The following is a 24,075-nucleotide window of genomic DNA, read 5'->3' on the forward strand; positions in this document are numbered from 1 at the left end:
ATATATATATATATACACACCATAGATACAGAGAGACAGAGAGACAGAAGCAGCAGATATGGACAGTATTAATAATGTAATGTAAACCAGGAAACAAAGCCAATGAGAGAGTGAGAGTAGCGCTAAGGACTCTCAATCTAATTACTATAGTTTTGCCTCTTCCCTGCTGCAGCTCTCATCAATAAAGAGAGATAAAGAGAGAGAAGAGGGGAACGCAGCAATACTGATCAGTGGAAATGTTTGTCTTGTTTGTGATGTCTGAAGTATCTGTGTGGGTCTGTGTATGGAACAATGCACACAGACAGCACATCACAAGGGAGGGGAATCACAGATTCAGTCAGTGAATCTTCCGCCACCAGGAACCTGCTGGGATTTGAGTTTAAAAACCTCTGATCCATCACTCAGAATCATCATAGTGCCCAGGGGGCTGATGTAATTCACACAACAACACATACACAAGCAAATAGACAGACAGACATTTAGATTAGCTGAAAGATACAACACAAATAAAGCTACACGATGAAATGCTTATTAATGACAATGTGGTTTTGTTATATTGCTTCAATGAAGCAAATGGGGGAACATTTTTATAGCAATACGTGACTCTTTTCTGACACACACCTGGATATGTATATGATAAACACTCCAGATATTTCCATATTGCTCTTAAAAGTATTTCTGTTCCATTGTTGTGGTGCATAATCACTCACTCACACACACACACACACACACACACACACACACATCACAACAACCATATGACAAGTTATTTTTAGCACACAATATGGTGAAGAAAAAGCACATTTGAGCTTTACTGTCTGAAACACACATAAGAATACCATCGGCGTGTCTATACTTGTGACTGTGTACACATGAGTTTGTACCTGTACATGGGCACAACCCAAAAATTAAAGGGCTTTAAAGCTGGAAAAATATCCTCTTCACAGTGCCTGTGCTCTCTTTGCTGTTCAAAACATCTGTCACTTTCACTGTCATTAAATCATTAAGGCACTGAATGATGTAAATGTGTCGACATGAGCTGGGCATTTGCATTCATCTTCATATGGCCTCTGTGTCCTTGTTCATTTGAAATAAAATTGATAACAGACAATGAGCATATTCTACTATCTTTTTCTTAATGGGCACGCAGGAGAATGTAACCTTTAAAAGATTGATACTATAGTGCGCCGGCAGTCGTGATCTCTGCTGTTGCTCAGGGTGGAGGCTGTTTCTGAATGGAGAGGTGTGATGTCAGAGTAGTGATGCTGTAGGATTATACAACACATTTCACAAACAACACGTCTTTTTCTTCTCTCTCTTTCTCCTCCACTCTCTGTTGGTCTCTTGAACTGTACTTCAGTTTCTTTTATTCCCCCCACTCTTCTTTTGTGCACGCACGCACACACACACGCACGCACACACACAAACACACATTGACAGGAAGTTAAACAAGCTAGCACACAACAGCAGCAGCAGCAGCAGCAGCAGCCAGGCAGATGGATGTGTCTCTTAACGTCAGGAGGCTCTCTGCAGCCCTCCAGCCATGGAGTGCAGGCAGCTGACGGCACATTCAAGTGAAAAGCACCTCCAACGTTGTCAACGTCTTTGCTGTGATGATGACACACTGTGCGCTTGACACAGAAGGTGAAGCGAAAAGATTAAGTGGGCAGTTCTTTTTCTAGTTTAATGGCATGAAAGGATCACAACATGAACTAAATAAGGAGCATGTTGCATGGAATTAGATGTGCAATGAAAATGAGGGGGCTGAAATGGAAGAGCACTTATGTGTATGGAGTTTCAGAGGGCATTGAGTGGAATAGTTGGAATTGCTTAAGAGGGTATAAAGGACACTTAAGATGTTGCTGGAGCATCAGTGAGGGTAGAGTCATCCTAATGTATATAACTGACCCATTTGATGAGCTTGTAGATAGAAAAAAAGCATGAAACAGAAGTAGTGGAATGTAAATTTTAAATTTATTTTAAATATATTTATTGCTTTTCAAGCATTAAATGATTTGGCTATGGATTAGTTGATGTACTGAAGATTCATCCTGTGTCTAAAAAGAACTGTTTGGATTTTTTTTTACTAAATGAATAAGTTCAAAAACAGAAGGTGATTGAGCATTTTCAGCTCAGTTTTTCAGTCCTAAAGAGAAATTACATATAGAAAGGAAATTAAGATTATATTAGATATACTATTTAAAATTCACTATTTAGTCCAATTCAAAATATATAGGCTAACGAAAGTTGCATTTTTTTGACATCCACATGGATGCATGCATGGTGAAAAGAAGTACCTTAAGAGTAAGGCTTTTTGATCTCACCATAAAGTTTGCCACCACCCATCCATGACCTTTCATGTGGAGGTACAGCAAGGTGCCCCCCTTTATCTTGCTCGAGCTGAAGGAATGCCGTGGAGCTTTGGCCCCCAGCCGGCAGGGGGGTGTTCATCACCATCTCTGTCAGCGGGGAGAGAGAAAGAGAGAGAGAGAGAGAGAGAGAGAGAGAGAGAGAGGAGCTGCTGAACTGCGACAGCAACTCCGCGGTGGTTTTAGCCTGTGAGTCATCGCTAGAGGGTTTAACTCTTCATGTGCCGCGATGGCGATCAGTGACGGTGGAAGTGATGGTAAAAACAACATACATGTTTTACATTTAGATGGCTAGAGATGCTCTTTTGCGAGCAAATCCATCCGTATTTTTGGAATTTTATGCACATAATTTTGAATAAAGACCTTTTTTAAAAAAAAAAAAAAAAAGATGACATATCTCATTACTGTTTATCAGGCTGTTCTTTTAATAAAAACAATCTGCTCATGCAAGTGTTTAAATGTCCCGATGGATGAACAATCCACATAAACATATAACTCTTTGTGAAGTGAACACATCTGCTTCCAGACTTCTTTTTTTTTTTAAACATTTTTTTTTTTCAGTCAATCGCTTATGGAGCAGGTGCTGTGCAACAGACAGCATAGAGTGCTATTTTTAAAACAGCTAGCTCTTTAGTATGCCATATCATAAACCTGAATCATTTATATGGATTTTTTAAGACCGGCTATTGCGTGTGTTGTGTGATGACGCGGTGGTCAGGTGTTGCCTCATATAACGAGGGGAGCTGTCCAAGTGCTGAAAACAGAAGAGAGCAGAACCGCTTCCAGAGGAGATGCCATACACCTTCACTGCTGTCTGAGCTCTATTGCCAAAGGTAAGACACATATTATTATTTTTTTTTTAATTTTTTTTTTTTACTTCAAATGTATCTAAGTATATTTCGATTGGAACACAGTGCTTTGTTTTGTTTTTTTACCATACCTTCTCTCAGATCTCGAGACTTTACGTTTCGTTATTTCTACGTTATCTTCAACATCTAGTGATTTGCTGCTTTAATGAAATAACGAGGAAAAGAAGAGATGTTTTTAATGATGGTTTATGTTGTTGAGAGGAAATCGGATGTTGAGGTTGCCCATAACAACGCGGGGAATGACTCATCCAGTGATGTGGATGTATCTCCTCACGCACAGCATCATATCATTCAGTTTGCAAAGCGTAACTCCCTGACAGGCATACAAATCCCGTATCAAAACAGACTCGCTCTGCTTATGCTTTCGAGTAAGGTTTTGGTCAAAATAATTTATAGAAATATATAGATCCTCGTGGTTTTGTTTTTCCTTTGCTTAACTAACATCTCGCGCTCTCTTGATTTGCAGGTAATAAATAGCCTATAATGCTGCATTTCCACCACAAGTTGCCCACGGGGGGAGCCGTGGTCCTGCTCGCCTTCCTCCTCCAGGGATGCGCCGTGCAGGCTGCGTCTCTCCCCCGCCACTACAGGCTCCGAGGCGGGGAGAGTGAGGGGAGCCCGGCGGCCTACCCACCGAGCTCCGACATGATCAAAGCCCTGGAGTACATTGAGAACCTGAAGCAGCGGAACGGGGGCCGACCTGAACCCGTGGATTACGACGAAGTGGACAAGTTCAGGGTCCTGCTTCAGCTCGCCTCGCAGCAGGACGAGGGTCCCGGGGACCGCCAGCCTCCCGCCCCAGGCATGCAGAGGCAGGACATTACCGCTGAGCAGCTGATGAAAGCCCTGCTCAAGTCTCTGCAGGATCAGGTCGGGAAAGAAGCGAAACTCAGCCCCGCATCGGCGCCCAGGAACGACCGCCGCACGCACAGGCACCGCACCAAAGACACTGAGATCCCCGAGAGCGCACCGGTAGACTACGGTAATTTCCCCAGACCCCATAAGAAGTATCCGCTGATGTTTGAGGATGAGGAGAATACAGACGCTTCAAAGAGAGCCACAGAGGACCTGGACGAGCAGTACACACCCCAGAGTCTTGCCAATTTACGCTCCATCTTTGAAGAGCTCGGGAGGATGCCCACAGTCACCGGCCAGAAGAGAGACGTGTTCGGTGACGACGATGATGAGGAAGAGGACGGGTTCAGCCTGAGAAACCAGGCCTACGAGGATGTAGCCGGAGGAGAGGAGTGGGTCCCAGTGGAGGAGAGGGAAGAGACGGAGGAGATGGTCAACGGGAGCCATGAAGAAATGGCAAGGGCGCTGGGGGACCAGGAGGAAGCAGAGAGGGAGGAGATGCAACGCCGGGCCAGCCAGAACCAGGAGGAGGCTGATGATGACACTAAGCTGGTAGATTACTACCTGTTGAAGGTCCTGGAGATGAGCGACCAGACGCAGAAGAGGGATAAGACCGGGGATCAGAGAAAGAGACTGATCCGCCCCTCCATTGTGGATCCTCGGACAGTGAAGGAGCTGCTGGAGCTCTCCCTGAAGCTCCACGTCCCTCCACAGGACCTTATCGACATGCTGCTCACAGAGGAGCTCAGAAAGCTCCACCGTGATCCCCAAGCCTCAGCCCGCTACACGACCGGCCAGACCCCCAAGATCAGGTACTTCAGCCGCAGACTGCCGGTGAAGAGCAAGACGGCCCCTGAGGACATGGACAGAGAGGACTTTTTAGACATCATCGGAGTGGAGACCATCAGCAACGAGTATCCCGTGGTGCAGAGACCCATGAAGACATCTCCCTCTTCGGACAGAATCCCATTGGCGCCCAACCCTGCTGCAAATTCAGCTCCAGTTAAAATCCCCCCTCCGTCCGGACGCAGGGAGAACCTCTTTTTATCCGAGCTCAACAAAATGCCCCTGAAACGCCAGGCCGACGGTGCAGACGATGACGACGATGATGGTGACGTGGAAGACGAAGTGACGACGTACCTGGCTGCCAAAATCCTAACAGAGTACCCCAACACCATCACCAAGCGGGACACCCAGGCGCAGCTGAAGGGGCAGTTCCCATACGAGCTTTACGAGCGCGCCTTGAAGGACTACTTGGGGCAGGCGGACACTGAAAGGAGGCCACTCGCCAAGAGGGAAACCGAGCTGGTCACAGAGGAGAAAGTAAATTCCACAGAGATGCAGGGGAAAGAGGAGATACCGGCAAAAACCTCGGCTCCAAAGATCGTGAATGAGGAAGAGGAGGAGCACCGTGAAAAAGCAGTGGCAGGGATGTAGCCTGATCCCCTGCAAGACGCACGAAATTATGAATATAGTATTTATACTGTCTCAAAAATAAAGTTTGGTGGACGTGATCTAGTTTACAAATTTCTATTATATGAACTATAGCTGGTAGGTAATATCACCCTAACGAAAATGAATAGGCTATAGCAATCTTACAGGTCCAATACATTTTTTTTTGAATACTACTAGTCCCTACTTGCTGCAAGAACATTTTAGAAATATTATAGTGATATCACAGGAGATTAAAGGCGCAATCCGTGCACAAATGACAAACAGGTATCCTCGAAACACTTTTGATTGGGTGTTAACCCGTTGTTGCTCTCATATCTACAATGAATACATTGACAAATATCAAATGACAAGAACATCCAAGTTATTAAGGTTTTGTGATGTTGTTCAAAGTTTGTTCACATTAATGGTGTTTGTAAGCAGGCCTATATTTTCAACTATAATCAACTGAGTAATGTTAAAAAAAAAATGCTTATTTTTCATGTCAAACTATTCAAACAACATATGTGAATATACATGTAAATTATAAAGTATAATGCTGACTGGGCCTTTTAAAAAGCATACAGTATAATGACAGGAGTACTAGAGGAATATTATGGGGGGGGTTTCATTTGGCCAGTGTGCTGGGCTGAAAACGAGTGTTGTTGTGACTCGTTATATATTCAGGGTTAGTGGATTTAATGTTATTATTATGGATGATTATTTCCAAGTCTAAATATAAAGACCGTCGCCTGCCTTCCAACCCTTTCATACTGCGAAGCTCTGTATTGTTGGCCTACCAGTGGTTGTGCTATGTATGCTCATTTTTAAACCATTTTGTACATGTTCAATAATGTATGATGAATCACAGATGAATAAAGCATCAGCTGTATTATTTTTCTTCTTTCTGAGTTGTGTTGCCTTATTAAAAAATAAATAAAATCACACCATACACCATACGCAGCCTTGGTTTGTAATCAGAGGAAGCAGGGGAAATAACATTTTTAATCACGCTGAGTCTTGGTAAACATTAAATTCCATAAGGTTGGGTGGATTTTCCGATATCAAATGAATCATCAAATGTATATTCATGGTAAAAATGATTACTCAAGCCAGATTGTTTATCAAAATACACATTTTAATCATAAGCTCCAATATCATAAATTTGACATTATGAAAAACAGTGATATTCACACCCACTCTGGCAACCGCTTTTTTTAAGACTAATGATCACCGCATGTAAATAATATGTTATACAGATTAAAAGAAGTATGAAATTTATCACAATTAGTCTCACTCAAAATTCTAAAAGCAAATTATTTTAACTCCACAGAAATCTGTTGTTTTAGAGACTGAAATTTGTTGAGTTGCAGAGTAGCACAATTATTTCTAAAATCAGTCCATAGTATTTTTGGAACAAAACCATTCGCTTCAAATAACTTATATAAATGTGTGGTTTAAGTATCAATGCAACACATTTGTAAATATAATATCACTTCATTGTTATGATTTCATATCCCTGATCCTCTATTAGTACTTCATTTACAGTTTAATGACGATCAATGTAAAAACATGTTTTCCCCCACCCCGTCCTTCACATGACTATGAACAAATATTAGACTTACTCTCAAATGAAGTTATATTGCAGCAATGCTTAAGGTAGAAGGGAAGCAGACATTCAGCACACCCAGTTCTTTTTTTGAAAATGTTCGGTAGAGTCAAAGTTAATTCCATTTCCATGTTCAGATACTTGCTTGACTCATGTACAGTACATTTGGTTCCTGGATTCCTTCCCTTTATGTCTCTTTTCCATGGGTTAAAATGCAGGTTTGCTCATATACTCCTCCATGGTCTAGAAAAAGGCACAAATAAAGAAATCACGTTCTTAGCCTCTTAAAAATGTACCACGATATAATAATATTCACAGGCACACAAATAACATCGCCTGTTATTAAGTACTGAGCACACCAACACACGATAGGTAACTAACACAAGCACAACATCTAACCTTTCTGTCCATATTCAAGGTCATCCAAACAGCTCCACCTCATACCACTCACTGTTGTCATCCTGAAGCGATAATGGTCAAAATGAATGGGAGGCTACACTGCACAAAATCCAACTCTAGATTACAAGTGTTAGTCAGCGCTACTCAGAGGCACAGAACAACACACCCAGTTAAACTACCGTACCACACAGAGCCATGGACCTACAGGGAGAGCGGGAAGAACCAGCCAAAACAACACTAAAACCTGCGCCACGTTCCAGGGAAATCTGTCTCTCACTCGCAATAACACTGGCAGAGAGAGAGAGAGATACACACACAGAAGGTAAGACAAACAGCAGCACAAGCACAAATCTATATAAAAAAAAAAAAAAGGGGCAACAGCTAACATCCACAAGACAATTAGCTATGAGAAAGACAAAGACACACCAGGGACTCAGCAGAACCACTGTTAATTCATTATGACACTGGCTACTATGCGTCACTTGCTGGTAAGTTGACACTCACACAAATAAACTGAAACAAGTCCACATACTGGAGCTTGATACAGCATTTATGATAAGTGTTGTTTAGCAAAATATGAAAGAAATCAATTTCAGGCATCTGGGCCTTTCTGAGTATCCCACGGCCGAGATTAAAACAAGACAAAGATCCTCTAAACTACATTCCAATACATGTCTCTATTTCTTTAATTATATTGAGTCATGCAACAGATGTTACATGGTCACACCACAGATACAAGCCACACCTTGTGTTGAATGAGTGTGTGTGTGTGTGTGTGTGTGTGTGTGTGTGCATGTGTGTCACAGCAACTCACCTCCTGTAACATGTCTGAGGCTTCGATGGAGCGATTCACAATCTGTTTGGAGGTTTCTTGTATCTCGCCCCCCATTAGAAACTCATCCAGGATAAAATATGCCTTCTCAAAGTTAAAGATTATGTCCAGCTCACACACCTGAGAGGAGGTATGAAGGTGAATACATTGTTTTGTTTTTGTTTTTTTAAATATGACAGTTCACAGTGCAGAATTGACTTACATTTTTTAAGATTTATAAATGCTGTTTTAAATTTCTGCATTAGACTAGATAAAAAAATTAGATGAAACACATTGAAATACATTGCCAAAGTATTTGTCCAGCAGCTCCACATAGCGATGAATAACCTCCAGGGCTAGCAGCTCATTCTCCTGGCTCTCAACACCCAAGCAGAAATACAGGCTTGCATATCTGAGGAAAAAGTGGACAATGGACGACTATAAATTGGTATTGATGGAGATAAATGATAATATGCAGTGGGCGTATATACAGTAGGAGTAACTATTAGTGAAAATGACACTGGTGGTCTTGCTGCCTAAGAAAACACAGAAAGTAATTTGAACAGGTGAAACAAACATGTGGGGGCAGCACCCACCTCTTGTAAATAATCTTAAGGTCTTTCCAGTGGAGGAAGTTACAGGAGCGTGGTTGCCGTGCCAACACCATGGTGGTCATGTCCCTTATGATCTTCTTCTTCTCCCGCTCTGACATGGGCGTGAACCACTTCTGTAGACGCAGCCTCCCTTGGCGACTGAAGAGCAGCAGGAAGCGCATCTAACAACACACACGCACCACAGGAGCAGAGGGGCAATCGTAATGCATGCATGGACATCCACACACAGACACACGCGCACACGCGCACACACACACACACACACACACACACACACACACACACACACACACACACACACACAGTCATTCCATAGAACATTATTAACTCCCCTCCAACACACACACGTACAATTCAAGGGTCAAACGAGTGGCTTGCTGTTGTCATGGCTCATTAAATAGTAACTCCACTGACCAAACACTATTAACAAAGGGGGAAAAATAGGTTTGACAGGCAGAAATGTGAAGGTCAACAAACTATTGAGGAAGAGGTAGTTTTAAGTTTCCTTTACAATTTTCAAAAGAGCTACAGAGTTGGGTTTCGGATGTTTAGAGAATGTGCTTCCTAGCATTGGAAGTAGATTTGGCTACATATCAAAATGGACATTAATTCCCCCCACCACTTCTACCCGAACCACAGTGCCACACTGTTTCCTTTAAGTCTTCCTTTCATTGTTCATATAAGAGAGGTTAAGAGGAGTGACTGAACTGTTTTTTCATGGCATTAAGGGTTTATGGACTATATAAATGAAATCGACTTGTCTTGAATATCTATGCATATAATTGCAAATGCTGCATTACAAAAAGAATTATAAGGTCAGAAATCCTCTTCAGTAAAGTGTTCATTTATAAATTCATGTTTTGCAACAAAGGACTGTTGAAACCAGGGATGTTCTTTTCCCCAAAAAAGAAATATGTAGATTATAATCCACAAGATATGATCCATTTGTTGTAATGCTGGGGCCAAAATAAATGGCTTCTTAAGTGTTGATATTTTTTTTAAAAAAGGAAAAAAATAAAGTTGCCTAAAAACAGCTATATAGATAGCTATGAAAATATACACTGCTGTACACCACAGATTGGTGGAGGTCTGATTCTGATTTGCTTCATTGAGAGCATGAATGTTTCGGGTGTACAGAAACTTCATCTCTGTCACAACAAAGCAATTACATCCGGTTTTCACTGCATGGAAACTGGACAAAAAAGAAAAAATACATATAGTACTATCAAAACAGGCCTACAACCAGTCCTTATACTGGTATTTCCAGGTGCATATGCCCTAAGTACGCAAGGTTAGGCAAATTAATATGGAAAGCATCAGACTACCAGTAGGGCTGGAAAGTGACGAAACCTGTTTTAGTGAGGGGACCGGTTAAGGAAACGCACACCTTACTTCCGACTGTCGCTAAAAGTAGGATAAACATAATAAAAACTCACAACAGAAATCAAATACAGCTGCTGTCGGGCGTCCTGACAACAACAAACAGGCCCGAGAGTAAAATGAAGCGGTGTAGAGGTGTAGTTTCTAGCTTTAGCTACCTGTCAGCGACAACAGGTGTAACAGGTGAACAGGACAGGTTGACGCTACCTCACAGCTACAGACATGCGTAGGAAAAATAACACCGCCAAACACTTACCATTTTTGACGGCGCGCCAAGAGGTATGAACGCTATCAAAAGAGTAAAAAAAAATAAGCACTTTAACCCTCACAAAGGGTCAACTAGTCCAGTTCAACACATATCTATCCGCCGTCCACTCCAGCCAGTGAGAAAGTTCGTTAACTCCGCCCCTCCCGGCCGCCCTTGAGGAGCGGTGCCTGCAGGACGCGTCACCAAACCTCACAACCATCTGGATTGGTTATTGTACATTTGCATTACAAGGGACGCTCGCGACCAGCAGCTCATCCCAACCTTTAAAGATCCACCACGTGGTTTGTGCAAGGTAGTTTCAGTGAGTGAGCTGATAAAACTTTAACTCATATCACTGGACTGATAGGACAACTGTTTTAAGTGTTATTCCCGTGCAGGATCGGTAGAGAGCAGTAAGTGTTCTCCCTCTCTTCATGTTCCTCTGTCACAGTGCTTGACAAGGACTAGCACGCTGGTGCACTTTATTCATTGGGATAGTTATTCACTTAATAACATGTCTGTGTACCGAAATGCCATCTGGTTTTTGAACGGAATCCACCACTACACAAGGTCAGTACTGAGTATTACTTTGGTAATTATCCGCAGATGCGCAGTCAAATAGAGAAATGCTGTCAGGGGGATGCTCTCTGAATTTCAGTTAGTGTACATACATATACTGTGTATTATCCTAGCTTGTTGACTGTCTAAATGTAGGATTAATTGTCTTCAATATGTATTCCATGCCATTTATTTAAGCCCAAAGGGTGGTAAACAGAGTAATATCAAAGGTCTGGTCGCTGTATGGCACACATCACCACACAAACTGGCCTTTATGTACAATTACAATAGTTCCATTGACAGCTGATGAGTATTGAGGATGACATTCATACCACCTGACTCTACTGGAGCTAAAATGTGGAGATTGTCAATCTTGTGACTTTGAAAAAAAAAAAAAAAATCTGTATTCCTCTCTTAACTTTGAGACACACATTGATAAATGTGTTTTCTGTGTGCCTTCAGGAAAGGTTATGAGGCAGCATCTAAAGAATTTGAGCCCCAAGACCTGGATGTGTCTGTTGTGGGAAGATCTTTTATGGTCACAGGAGCCAACAGTGGAATTGGCAGAGCAGCAGCCATGGCCATAGCCAAGAAAGGTACATCCTGGAGAGTTCTGATCTCTGTGATGCACTTTGTATTGATTCAAAAATAAAGCCTCAATCATGTTTTGTGTTCAGGTGGCACAGTCCACATGGTGTGTAGGAACAAAGACAAAGCAGAAGAGGCCAGGGTGGACATTGTGGATAAGTCTGGGAATACAGTGAGTGTTGTTTGTCCACATCATGCCTGACATTAAATAGACAATAAAGTGACAAATCCCATCCTTTGTAAAAAAAAAAAAAAAAAAAAAAAAAAAATTAATTCATATGGCTTTTCTAGGAGGTATACATCCATATTGTGGACATGTCAGAGACATGCAAGGTCTGGGAGTTTGCAGAGGCCTTCAAGAAGCAGTATCCATCCTTGAATGTGCTGGTAGGCATCACCAGTCTCTTGTAATCTTCATCACTCACTTCTCTCAATTAATGATGTTGATTTAGACTCAGCTGTTTGACTTAGTTTGACTTTGTCAGATAAATAATGCAGGGTGTATGGTGCACAAGAGAGAGGTAAACGCTGAGGGACTAGAGAAGAACTTTGCCACAAACACTATGGGTGAGACGTGATCCTGTTGATCAGAATCCCACAATTCTATGCAGACATCGGTTTTGAATATGAAATCAAGGCTAAAGCTTTTCTCCATCTCTCTAGGGGTGTATATCCTTACCCAGACTCTCATACCACTTCTCCAGAAGAGCCGGGATGCAAGAGTGGTAGGAACACATGCACAAATCCACACAAACAAAGCGCTTTTCTGCATTATGTGGACAGCATAATGCCACGTTTGTCTGTTCTGTAGTGGCGGTTATCTAAGCACACTGAACCACTTTTCTCCCTGCCTGTTAGATCACTGTGTCCTCGGGAGGCATGCTGGTCCAGAAACTCAGAGTTAATGACCTGCAGTCAGAGAAGGGCTATTTTGATGGCGTCATGGTCTACGCCCAGAACAAGGTAGGGAGGAAGATGTAATCCAGATTAGGAGGCTAGCATTTTAGAATTTTTAAAAATGATCAGCTGATCTCGAACTACATCTGTAATAATATTAGTGATACAGAATACATTTAAAGCCATTAAGAAGAAAGAGGTGAGACAGGGATACCCATGTGTTGTTTCTTTTCAGAGACAGCAGGTGGTGCTGACACAACAGTGGGCCAAAGCCAACCCTATCATTCACTTCTCTGTGATGCATCCAGGCTGGGCAGATACACCAGGTACTGACTCATTATCTTATTACTGCTGTTTTTATTCGTTTTCCTTCGTTGCTGCAAAAATGTTTTTCAGTAAACAAAAAAAAAAAAGTTGTGCACAGCAGTCTGGCCTATCAACTCTGCTGATAGAGATGCTACAAAAATGTCTTGAGTACAAAATTAATTTAAAACAAAAATGTAGCTGAGATACTGGGGACTTTTTCTCTGCCATGTGGACAAGTAATTATTTGATTGGTTTTAAAAATAATAGAAATATATCAAAATTTGAACAAAAAAAAACCCTTAATATCTAAATAATTTGCATGATCTATGTTTTTTCATATTTTGTAGTCATTTGATAACAGACATGATTAGATAAAAGTTTATTTTATTAGAAGCCCAAGTCATTTCCTAATTTTGTGATAAAATGCCAAAGTATTTTTCTTTTCTTTTGTTTACACCGTCAACTTTTGATTTGACCAATTTTATCTAGTGGAAAATCAAAGCTCCTTTTTATGATTTACTTCACTGCAAAAACAGCAGTAGTTGAGTTTTTGTTAGTAATGTGAACAACACAACACTTACCCCAGCTGATTTTATTTCTTCCTGTTTCCAGCTGTTTCCACATCAATGCCTCAGTTCCACCAGATGATGGGGGAGAGACTGCGCAGTGTAGAGCAAGGAGCGGACACTGTTGTATGGTTGGCCTTGTCTAGAGCTGCTGCCAGAACACGCAGCGGGCAGTTCTTTCAAGGTGAGCAGCATGAAATCTGACAGACTCTTCATACACAACAAGAGACATGGTCCTCTCTTTTTTTCCCAGTTCTCCTCTGTGAATTCTGCCGTCATCATGATCTGGTGTCACTTGCTCTGACAGATTGTTTTTGTTGCAGATCGTCAGCCTGTTCCCGCTCACCTGCCTCTGGCCTGGACTCATAGTTCTTCTCAAGAGATTCAGAGTTTCATGAGTCAGCTTGAGACTCTGGCCGAAGCTGTACAGTCACAACCTGATCCAGAGCTTAAAGAGCCCCTGAGCCCTTCCACACCTCAGTTTGTTTAAATTCTGATATCACTGATGTATCTGTTGTACCATGTCATTAAATTATTAGTAACAGCAAGATCAAACACTGAAAAATGTGACACATTTGTCATATTTAGTCCTGTGACTCTTAATTCTGCCCATTCTTTTTAAAGACAGCTTTTAGGACAGTTCATAGCTCAGTGTCACCTGATTTGAACTGTGATGTCACCATGTGTTAACTGGTCTGTTTTTGAACTGGAAATGCCATAAACTATTGATTTAATAAGTAACTGATTTGATATTAAGTATATCAATAGTGGTTACTGAATACATGTAAAAACATGCCTGTCTGTTGCCTAGACAATAAAACAGAGTTTGTTGGATTTTGATTTCTGACTTGTGGCTCACATGTGGAAAAATGTGCATTGCTTTCATCTCAGATGTCTCAGAGGTGTTTGTTGAAATTGTGAAACTGATGTCTATGCATCCCAGCTGCACAATCTCCTATATGGCACCTATGAAGTTGTTAGAAATTTGCATTTAATAATCAAAATGAACATTCAAAGCCCAGCCTGGTAAAGGCAATGTGAAAAATCACTGTCACTGACTCCAATGTCTGAATCCTGACAAAGAACTGGGGCTTGAAACATACATTCCTTGATGTAATAAGAAATAAATTTTGAGAAGAGCAAATCACAGTGCTGCGAGTCCCTTGGGAGGAAAAATGTACATACATTTTTTTCTGGACTCAGCACCTGGACAAAATAGATGTTTTTATACTGATGTGTTTGAGACAAATGTAGAAGAGCAAAGCATTTCTGTGAGAAACTACAGAGCATCAATACTCATTATTTTTATTTTTGTTTTTTAACAATCCACATTTGCTGTTTTTAATAATTTTATTATTTTTATACAGTATTGAAACAAAAAAATAATGTGGTGCATTCACATTTTTCCCAAGGGATTCTTTGCAAGTTTGATCTCTACAAGGGTAAAACAGTGAAAAGCTTGAAGCTGGATCCATCCATGTTAAAACTCGCAGGGATTGGGAAGACTGGGCCTGATTTAAAAATCATCTAGGAGATCTAATGGATTTTTTTTTTCTGTGCCAACATTTTATTCCCCATTTATGTGTGTTTACTGTGTTTTTGTAAGGGATGATGAATCAGGTTCCCAGCATTTGTCTTGAAAAGAAACTTCCAGTCCATGCGTGACAACAGTCCAAAGAAAACAAACAAATCCCATTCCCCCGTCCAGTCTCTTCCTCCTCTCATCCACAGGTTCTCCTCTATGCAACGTAGGTGTACACTTTACGATCCTCTGGCGTCCTCGCCAAGTATTCTCTTTCTATTAGTCCTTCTATACGCTTTTTGATTACCACAGGACTGGGAAGAAAACGTGCCCGGAGCTGCTGAGTCACCTGAAGAGTTACAATAAAAGTTACAATGTGTAAGAGAACCGCACCGTTTTTACATTAAAGATTTGCTCTTTAAATTACATTTCTCTGAAGTGTTGGGATCAGGTAGTGGAACAGAGAGAAAATTTACGGACTAAAATTGCTGCATTATTTAAGCCAAACAGACCAAAGTTTGCATTATCATGTGCTTTCCTTACCTCTGCCACCAGGACATTGTGCTGCATCTTCTTCCTCGACTTCATGATTCGGACAATGGCTGCCTCTATCTCATGCTTCCTGTCGTCATCCACTTTCTGCCGCGTCTCTTTCCTCTCGGGGTCCGATTCCCCTTGTTTAGCAGCAACTGAGAAAGTAGGATACAGGGACAAGATGAGGTTTGAGGAGAAGATGTAGAAAAACCTTTTAAAAAGGTACTGTTTTATATTTGCAGAAAGGAAGAGTCCCACCCCACTCCCAGGTTAGCTTCTGTAATGTAGACTCTGTCATATATCTTTTCAGCAAAAGATTTCATTTATGTGTTTCTGAATGGCTGAAACATGACACTGAGGTGTTCAGCTCATATTATGAACTAAATGTGTATTTACTACTGTACACAAGGTATTAAAACTGTAGTTATTGAATGTATTGTAAGTAATTCTCATATTTGTTAAAAATGACAAAATGTGATTACCAAATTTTACAAGGTACAGTAACACTAAACTATTTATTGTATAGAAAGAAATTTACAGTATCAGGTTTAAGATTTCCAGAAATTAAACCCTCTAACCAAAAACACATTATGCTACAAACAGTAGTGGTCAGAAGTTTGCCCATAGCTGAGACTTCCGCTCTCTGTAGTGATGTCTGTGTTGTACACAAACTTTGCCCACCTGTCTGTATTTTGACTCTGTGCAGTTTGGAAGTAAACTGATCATTGACTGTAAACACGTGGCCGTTCTCAATTTCCTTGGACTTTGGCTCCTTGGTGAGAACTCTCTGTGTGGGCTTCCCACAGGCCAAAGACTGCAACGCTCGCACTAACTCTCGCTCGGGAATATCCGTCTCCTGCTGGATTTCCTATAGATGGGGAAAGATGAGAGGGGTAAGGTTGTAAAAAGAGAGGGACACAGATTATAATAAATCTTCTCACCTCACTGTACTCACTTAGAATGATGTGTGCAAGTCATATATTGAGTAAAAATAACCTCTACAAAGATTAAGATAGCCAGATAAAGGTGCTTCACTGTGTCCCCACCTCGAAAGTGCACTTTTCTCTGTTATTGAAGAGCATGAGGATGGTCATCTGGAAGGTAGAGACCTGCAGTATGTGCTTACGGGTGTTAGAGCCTGTCACCTGGGCACCTCCCACACCCACTTCTGAACCATCCTCCTGCAGTTGAGACAATAGCCTTATAAATTATGATTATTACTTTGACAACCACAAGTCTTCTTCCATTTACAATAGCATTACACCTTGAATTCTGTGACTTGTAAAAAAGAGTATTTTAATATCTTGCTTCTACCTTTTTAACAGCTCCGTAGAAAGTTGCGTTTAGGTCTGCCCCACCCATGTGGTGTTGCAGTGTGAGCTGTCTGCCGCTGTGCTTAGCCAGGTAAAACCTGGAAAACGAAAGCATTCTTTAGAAACCATACAAAACAACGAGCCAAAACATTTGAGTAAATTTAAGAGCATTACCTTCTAAAGACTTCAAAGGCGTGTCTAGGAGCAGGAGGGATGGTACATTTGGGGGTTGCAGACTGTGTGGGCCAGTAGCCAGTAGTGAGGACTCTTACTGTGAGGTCCACACCACTTAGAGATGCCTGAAAGAGACGCGAGATGGGAGTTACACGACAACAAATATGGTTTACTTTCTGTAACATTCTAATGATCAAAAACTTAATCCCTCCCAGTCCTGTGCTTTATATCTTCCTCCATAAACGTACGGATCATGATTTGTACTTCAAAATTGACTTCATGTCAAACGTGGATTTTCACATGTGCCTCGTTTATAAAATTGCTGTATAAAAAAAAATATATATATATTTAATATAAGGCATCTGACTGCCTTACCGATGTGGTTTGTATGTGTTGCCTGAACTCATCCATGGTAGTGTTGGAGATGCTCATGTCTCTGAACATCCCTTCCAGTTTTGAAGTGAACTGACAGCCACATTCTGTCTGCAAACGAAAAAAGACAGACAGCAATGAGTTGAAACTGCTGACAAGAATTTAGACAGGGCAAGGGCAGGGTAATATGAGCAGAAAGGGTGATATAATGATGAACAGTACATATCCATCTGTAACCAAAACCTTCTCGTCCTTTTACCTTAAGCTTAGAGATCATGTTTTTCTCGGAGTCGTCTGAGACGCTCTTGTTGCTGAGCAGCCTGCGACCCAGATGCTGTTTGTAGTACCTTTCAAACACATCCTTCTCCTGCATAAACCTGAACAACACCATGGCCTTGTCAAGGATTGACTCCACCTCCTGTTCTGTCAACTGTTCGAATAAGATGGAGGACAAAAGGACTGAGGTAATGTACAAGACACAAAAACAAATTCATTCTTACAGAGCAATTCTGTGAAGCCACATACCCCTTTGACTCCCTTCTTGAGCTTATCATCGATGAAGAGTGACAGGTACTCTGGAGAGCGGGAATTGAGGTTGAGGAAATATTCAAAGTCGCCAGCTATGGTTTGTTTGAAGAGTCTATCATTATTGAAAGACTCGAGGAGGAAACGATCGAATCGTGTCTTCAGGTCTAGCAGGCCCTGGTGAGGAGGAAATTACAAAGAGCTGACCTAATCTATATCATTCAACAATAGAATCAGTTGTTTGGACTCACTGGTTGAATCAACATACCTGGATATAGTCGACAGGGTTCTTACCCTCTCCCTCTTCTGACACCAGAGCTTTGCCTTGCTCCCTCAAGTAAGAGCTCATACACTCACACATTGTTTTCAGGCCATTTGGCACACGACTGAACAGCTTGTACATGCATGCCAGGTCTGAGAGGGAGACATGGGAAAAAAAGTAATGAGAAACAAAAAAAGAAAATACCCAGTACAACAAATTCCTTTGTGCTATTGCTTGTTCTTGTTTCTAAATTAGAATTTGAATTAGGCTTTTACCTTCTGTCTTGCCATTCTTGAGCATATGGACGAGGCCAGAGTTCTCCATCTCTACAATGGTCTTCATGTGTTTAGAAATCAACTCCCGTTCCACCACCTTGACAATGGGCTCCTCCGTAGACTTGTCCAGACAGTGCATAACTCGCTCAATCTCTTCATTGATTCTGGCCTCTACCTTCTTTATGTAGACACTTGCACTGTTTTCTGCTAGGAACTTTTGGCTCTCCATCTGAAAAAGCAAATATTTTGCGTTGTTTTATTAAAGATTTTACAGAAACACAAAGACACCAAGAAAACTTACTACCAACTCACCTGGAAGAATTCAGCTGACATATCTAAGAAGGGGCCCTCAAAGTCCTCCTCATATACAGACCTGCCATCCAGGCCGAGAATCATTAACATCTGGCAGGCGTTTCTGATGGCCCCTCTGCAATGAATGAATGTAACGCCTCCATATCAGCAATTATCAAAATGACCATTAAATATACTGCAATAAGATTTACTAAAAAACAAACAACTAAAGTATTAATTCAACCAAACTGTATGGCATCCTGATGAAGGCCTACACTTATAATAATCCTTTAGATCAGGCAGTGAAGTAGTACTCCTTTGTACCTGTCTACAACCTCTCCTTTCCTCTCACGTGCAATCATGTCCAGTAATGTCTGCCTCAGGTGGTCTCGAATGCAGCCGTAGCGCACGACCTGGTCTCTGAATATGATGAGGCCGAGGTTGTACACATTCTCCACATTGTTTTGTTGAACATAGACCCGGTCCTGGGAGACAAGAGAATGGGATGAAAAGGACATTAGATGCTGTCTCTTACTCCATTACATTCATATAAATGTATACATGTTGTAAGACTTAAGACAAATGAAAAGTACAGGTAATAATACTGTATATATTGAATATTTAGTTTGTGTGAAAGGTATTTATCCTCCTTAGCTGTGTCATGCATTCAGGTATGTATTTCTAGTATTTCATTTTACTCGTCATTGTTAAAAAAAAAAATCTAATCACATCTACTGCAATTTGATGTGGTGCAAAATACTTTTTCTATGGGACGAAGGTGCCAGAAAAGCTTTCATTATACACTTTACAATCTGACTGACAGGCTGCAAAACCTTTATGAGATCATTAGAGTATCAGAATAAACTACTGGCTGGTGTCTGATTTATTCCCAGAAAACACAGGGTTCAAAGGGGGCATAGGTGATAAAATATTTACCAAGCCACTCAGTCACAAGATTTGACATCACAAATAGTCCAGAATAACAAATATCCGCCGATGCCAAATTACAGGAGGTGGTTTTTACAAAACAAAAAACTTCCAGGATATTGCATGGAATAAATTAATTTTAAACTTTTGTGTTCAAGCAAGGGCACTTATTTTTAGTCCTGCAAACTTCCAATAGCTTCTTTTATGAGTTTAAGGGGTTTGGCTTTCTGATGCCTCGCATTTCTCTTAATCACAATAAAAAAATGAGTGAATAAGTTTGCATTTATCAGAATATATAACTTCATAAAAAGCACAGCAGACAGGACTGGCTAAATTTAAGAAAAAAACGAACATTAAAATGAATGAATACTGCGTGAAAATCTATAAATCCTCTCCTAGTCAAATAAATAAAAAATCCACAGACTGAAGAGAGGCAGTGACTTGCAACAAGGTAAATACACCTGGAAAGAACAGCAAAGTCATACTCGCTGCATCTGTCTAGCTCTTCACTAGAGGTCAGCAGCCAGGTAACAACAGCAGCAGGCTGTGACTCTGCAGTAGTTTAACAACAGAAAGCCAACCGTTTGGGGTAAAACAGGACAGGAAAATGGAGACTGTGGAACAAAAGAAGCCCAGGGGAGCTGTGCAGTCCCTGTACTGACTGTGCCATTGTTTAGCCTACACTTGTGCCTATCTCAAGGGGCTCACTCACTCACACACAACTCCGTAAACACTTTGGACTTGCTGTGGGCTAAAGTAAATCAACTATTGCTGCCAGTTTTCCAACAAAACAAATAAATACAGCAACAGAGGCTCATTGTTAGGCCCGCAAATGAAACGGCACCTTACAATCAAAGTCCAGAATAGGATGTAGGTGAAGGCTGGCCACAGTTGAACACAAAAGGCCATTTCTTCAAAAGCATCAAATTATTTATGACACAGAACAAGCACCATTATCCACTTACATGAGGGAAACCTCTAGTCTATTCTTATTGACAAAACATAAAACAAACACAAAGATCTTTGTAAATAATCTACAACTACTGTACCATTTACTTAGTATGACAAAAGGCAAGGCACACACATCAGCCTACCCACCATGTACATGAGGATGTCTCTGATCATAACCATGGCAGTTTGATGGTCATTCCAGGCCTGATTCAGTGTTTGCAGAAAGTTATTATTTAGAGAGTTTAGGACATCTTCTCGTACCTGAAAATAGAAACAGAGAGACATATAGATCGGGTCGTAAGATTAATGAGGACTGTTGGGAAGCTAAGTGCTAGAATATGTAATATCCATAGTCCATTCATAGTTTATTTTTATGATTAATGCTTGATAAAAGAGGGGTGTATAAACTTATTTTTGGTCACTAATATAATACAACATTCTTCAAGCAGATGCATCGCAGTTTACATTTATGCGTTTGCCTACTATAGACAATTCTACTTTTTTTGTATCCATACTGGACAGTGGACTAAAGAATGTAAAGATAAAACAAAGAGACTCAATGGCAATGGTAATGATTATATTATTTTTTCTTTTCTCACAGAAGTACTATTCAGTGTTCTTTAAATTACTGATGAAAAAGAGCTGCATTAGAGAAGAATATATATCTTTACTTTGTTGATGAGATGCTCAGTGACAACCTCCCTCAGGCCTGTGTAGAGCTTCTCCCCATGCTTGTGGAGCACCATGGTGTAGGCATTCCTGTACAGTTCCTCAAAGCTTAGTCCACTGTTGTTTTTCCTCTGGATCTCCTGGATGGCATTCTTTAGAAGGTCCCAGATGTTGTTCACATACTTCTCATCCATTGTCATCTAGGGAGGGGCAGAAAGATGTGAAAATGTGTTTATATGAAAAATGTCCATTCTTCATTACTTTGACGTGGTATAAGTAGATGAGGGCAGTGATGTCAAGAATTGTTCTTTGGTCTACAAAATTTAGTAGACCAAAAATACTTGTAAAAAAGAGCCATACAAATAATATAGATCCAATATATGCATTGTTGTTAATGTCTAATAGTATTGCACCTTTCTAAAGATGCGTCCACATAGATTTCATACCTTACATGCTGCGCTAAGTTATTTTCTACCTTGCAGTGTGGAGAGAAAAGACATGGAGCCATAATAAACCAATTTCACAGCAAGGAGATAGTTAGATACAGATGAAATTGTTTGTGATACAATCCATCACATTTTTGTTTTTGATACAAATCCAACACATTTTTCTTTTGGTTTAGTTTAGTACTGCAGTCATAAATAGAGGAAAAACAAAGTAAAAATGAGTGGACTGTCAGCATAAAGCAGTTAAGAAACAGCAATTTTGGCAGTGTAGTGATATTGGCAGTGTGGTGATATTTCGGCTATAAATATACTACAGAAAACAAATCAATGTGCATTATGAATTCTGTTGAGGACCTGAGCCCATGAAGACTTACATCTTCGTGTACACACTGCATGAAAAGCTTTACAATCACAAAGACAAGGAAGTGCTGCTTGACACCAGCAAACAGATAACCAAACAAACCAGCAACAAACTGCTGTCTTTTTCTGAGTGTCTATAATGAATGATTAAAAATGCATTCAAAGCCAGAAAACTAAGACACAAACTCCTTCGGCATTAATATTTCTCTGAAATTGGTAAAGAAGCAGCCATGAAGTGTGTCAAACCTCTTTGATGTGCTCCCCTTTCTGACTGAAAATAAAATACTTAGAACCAGTTACCCTTCCAGTATCTTCAATTTTAATTTGAGGGTTAAAAATAAGACTGAAACTGTTATATTTATCATGATGTATTTACATTTCGACTAAAATGCCAATCTGTATACAGTAGATATTCTGAGGCATCAGAATTGGTATCCAAAGAGAAAAAGTTGTATGGGTGTAACCCTATTGAAAACTAAGTCTAGCTTGACAACTAACCTACCTTAATCTGAGCTGTAAGAGCTGTAAGAAGATCAATTAATATTCATCCTGGAATTAAATTTTGTTATTATAGTGACTAAGACCACCTGGTAGGGGCTTTATTGCTGTCTAGGTGGCTGGTGTTGCACTTGCATGTAAGCTCAACATTTGAGAGAGGATTAACTGTGTTCACTCACTCATCTGCTCACTGACTCACTCTGCAAGACACCCACTCAGAAACCTGGATACCCAACAGAAGAAAAACCATTTGTCTATGGTTCACACAAACAATCTCAGCAAGGAGTGGAAGGGTGTTGCAAGAGCTAGCTGGACAACATAATATCCCACAACTTGCTAATTATGCCCATATCTAATATAATACATTGGTGATTGACTGAGTGTGTGAATTTGTAATTCAGCCCAGTGATCGGTGGATGATGATAAAACAGTGAATAGTGACGGTGATACTAGTAGTAGCAGGTAGCTAGCATGGCAACGTCAACAACATAAACTACTCAAGTTACCTTGGCCATGTTTACGGTAGTTTTAAGTTAGGCTGAAGTTGCGTTAGCTCGCAAGCAAACACTGCATGATAATGTTTTATTTGCCATCTATAACAGCCTCGGCAAAATGCGTGCCGCAATGAAATACCAACAACCAAAAGAGCCTGCCGTTACCATAGCGTAGTGATACTTGCTGACTGACTGCAACTTGGCTAACGTCAGTTCAGCTAACATCTAGGCCTGCTAATCAGCTAGCTACTATTTGCTAGTCTCTCACTTAAGAAGTTTTCTTACATATGCTAACATTAGCTCTTATCAGACGACGACTCCATTTCCAGACCGAGAAACTAGCTAACGTTAAATAAACTGAGCTTATAACACATTTAACGTGCTTCAGGTGATCTGTCCTGCTAATACCAGTTTTCACTTGACAATGACATGTTTTTTCTCGATTGACCAGGTAGCTAGCAGGCAGTTGCTAGCATAAAACCTGTCATCCCCGGTACTCGAGTCTCACAGTTAGCGTCCCAGCGCTCACAGTGCCGGTAAATACTTACAGGAAAAGCTCGTATCCTCATCTTGGTGTCCTTCTTGGTGCCGCCTTTGAGGTTGGACATGATTAGTTAGAACGACTTTCGTTTCTAAGTTGACTTAAAGACTACATGAAAGGCAGCTGCTAGTTTGCTTTCTATGCCAGGAAAGCGGCAGGGAAACTGAGTGACCTCCCCTTTGGGAATTAGGTCGGGCTGTGTGTCTGTTTTGTTGTTGTCACTTGCTCTCTTCCCAGTGGTTTTTGGCTAATGTTAGCCTAGATGCAGTGATGGCGGACGGCTGTACTCCACTGCGCAACGCCGAAATCTCGCGAGGGTAAAGTCAGTGACAGGTGCACTCTACAGGTTGGTCATAACCGCTCACTCATATCACAACGGTTACGTCGATGTGATATTAATATTTCGACAAAAAACGTCGTAG

At 40.9% G+C, this 24,075-nt stretch overlaps 4 protein-coding genes across 7 annotated transcripts; 2 read left to right on the plus strand and 2 right to left on the minus strand.

Moving 5' to 3' along the window:
• The first annotated feature begins 3,056 nt into the window (after positions 1–3,056).
• Positions 3,057–6,416, plus strand: scg2b (secretogranin II b). 2 transcript variants are annotated; one of them, XM_056390577.1, is made up of 2 exons: positions 3,057–3,202; positions 3,705–6,416. In XM_056390577.1, exon 2 carries the CDS (start codon positions 3,722–3,724, stop codon positions 5,528–5,530), a length of 1,809 nt encoding a protein of 602 aa, XP_056246552.1. In that variant the 5' UTR covers positions 3,057–3,202; positions 3,705–3,721; the 3' UTR covers positions 5,531–6,416. The 2 variants fall into 2 exon arrangements, with proteins under 2 accessions (XP_056246552.1, XP_056246553.1); XM_056390578.1 differs by lacking the exon at positions 3,057–3,202 and adding an exon at positions 3,487–3,606.
• A 225-nt stretch (positions 6,417–6,641) lies between these two features.
• ap1s3b (adaptor related protein complex 1 subunit sigma 3b) lies at positions 6,642–10,748 on the minus strand. 2 transcript variants are annotated; one of them, XM_056390608.1, is made up of 6 exons: positions 10,594–10,748; positions 8,940–9,118; positions 8,647–8,755; positions 8,347–8,484; positions 7,533–7,594; positions 6,642–7,376 (listed from the first exon to the last, which is right to left on the minus strand). In XM_056390608.1, exons 1-5 carry the CDS (start codon positions 10,594–10,596, stop codon positions 7,553–7,555), a joined length of 471 nt encoding a protein of 156 aa, XP_056246583.1. In that variant the 5' UTR covers positions 10,597–10,748; the 3' UTR covers positions 6,642–7,376; positions 7,533–7,552. The 2 variants fall into 2 exon arrangements, with proteins under 2 accessions (XP_056246583.1, XP_056246585.1); XM_056390610.1 differs by lacking the exon at positions 7,533–7,594 and having other exon boundaries at positions 10,594–10,747.
• Positions 10,749–10,844: 96 nt separating this feature from the next.
• On the plus strand, positions 10,845–14,339 carry LOC130178411 (dehydrogenase/reductase SDR family member 12-like). Its single transcript, XM_056390606.1, has 10 exons — positions 10,845–11,154; positions 11,605–11,738; positions 11,820–11,902; positions 12,022–12,117; positions 12,216–12,297; positions 12,394–12,455; positions 12,589–12,693; positions 12,863–12,953; positions 13,546–13,683; positions 13,823–14,339. Exons 1-10 carry the CDS (start codon positions 11,099–11,101, stop codon positions 13,987–13,989), a joined length of 1,014 nt encoding a protein of 337 aa, XP_056246581.1. The 5' UTR covers positions 10,845–11,098; the 3' UTR covers positions 13,990–14,339.
• A 451-nt stretch (positions 14,340–14,790) lies between these two features.
• LOC130178408 (cullin-3-like) lies at positions 14,791–23,958 on the minus strand. Of its 2 annotated transcripts, none has more exons than XM_056390576.1 (16): positions 23,661–23,958; positions 21,317–21,514; positions 20,793–20,906; positions 19,092–19,252; positions 18,789–18,903; positions 18,477–18,705; positions 18,208–18,353; positions 17,940–18,116; positions 17,674–17,844; positions 17,418–17,525; positions 17,043–17,167; positions 16,870–16,966; positions 16,602–16,736; positions 16,237–16,423; positions 15,565–15,710; positions 14,791–15,370 (listed from the first exon to the last, which is right to left on the minus strand). In XM_056390576.1, the coding sequence occupies exons 1-16, from the start codon at positions 23,718–23,720 to the stop codon at positions 15,239–15,241; spliced, it is 2,301 nt and encodes a 766-aa protein (XP_056246551.1). In that variant the 5' UTR covers positions 23,721–23,958; the 3' UTR covers positions 14,791–15,238. The 2 variants fall into 2 exon arrangements, with proteins under 2 accessions (XP_056246551.1, XP_056246550.1); XM_056390575.1 differs by having other exon boundaries at positions 16,602–16,739.
• Between the last annotated feature and the right edge of the window lie 117 nt (positions 23,959–24,075).

This window comes from Seriola aureovittata, chromosome 12, assembly GCF_021018895.1.
Source record: "Seriola aureovittata isolate HTS-2021-v1 ecotype China chromosome 12, ASM2101889v1, whole genome shotgun sequence".
NCBI lineage: Eukaryota > Metazoa > Chordata > Actinopteri > Carangiformes > Carangidae > Seriola > Seriola aureovittata.

Bases quoted from the DNA above. Each gene is read 5' to 3' on its own strand.
- LOC130178411 (XM_056390606.1), top strand. From the start codon at position 11,099: ATGTCTGTGTACCGAAATGCCATCTGGTTTTTGAACGGAATCCACCAC. The intron at 11,739-11,819 runs GTACATCCTGGA...TTTTGTGTTCAG, and splicing joins CATGGCCATAGCCAAGAAAG to GTGGCACAGTCCACATGGTG. The intron at 13,684-13,822 runs GTGAGCAGCATG...TTTTTGTTGCAG, and splicing joins CAGCGGGCAGTTCTTTCAAG to ATCGTCAGCCTGTTCCCGCT.
- scg2b (XM_056390577.1), top strand. From the start codon at position 3,722: ATGCTGCATTTCCACCACAAGTTGCCCACGGGGGGAGCCGTGGTCCTG.
- ap1s3b (XM_056390608.1), bottom strand. The intron at 8,485-8,646 runs GTATTTCAATGT...ACCTCCTCTCAG, and splicing joins TGGACAAATACTTTGGCAAT to GTGTGTGAGCTGGACATAAT. The intron at 7,595-8,346 runs GTGAGTTGCTGT...TTATCGCTTCAG, and splicing joins CCTCAGACATGTTACAGGAG to GATGACAACAGTGAGTGGTA.
- LOC130178408 (XM_056390575.1), bottom strand. From the start codon at position 23,720: ATGTCCAACCTCAAAGGCGGCACCAAGAAGGACACCAAGATGAGGATA. The intron at 17,168-17,417 runs GTAAGGCAGTCA...CGTCTCTTTCAG, and splicing joins AACACATACAAACCACATCG to GCATCTCTAAGTGGTGTGGA. The intron at 16,740-16,869 runs GTAGAAGCAAGA...TTGTCTCAACTG, and splicing joins TCTACGGAGCTGTTAAAAAG to CAGGAGGATGGTTCAGAAGT.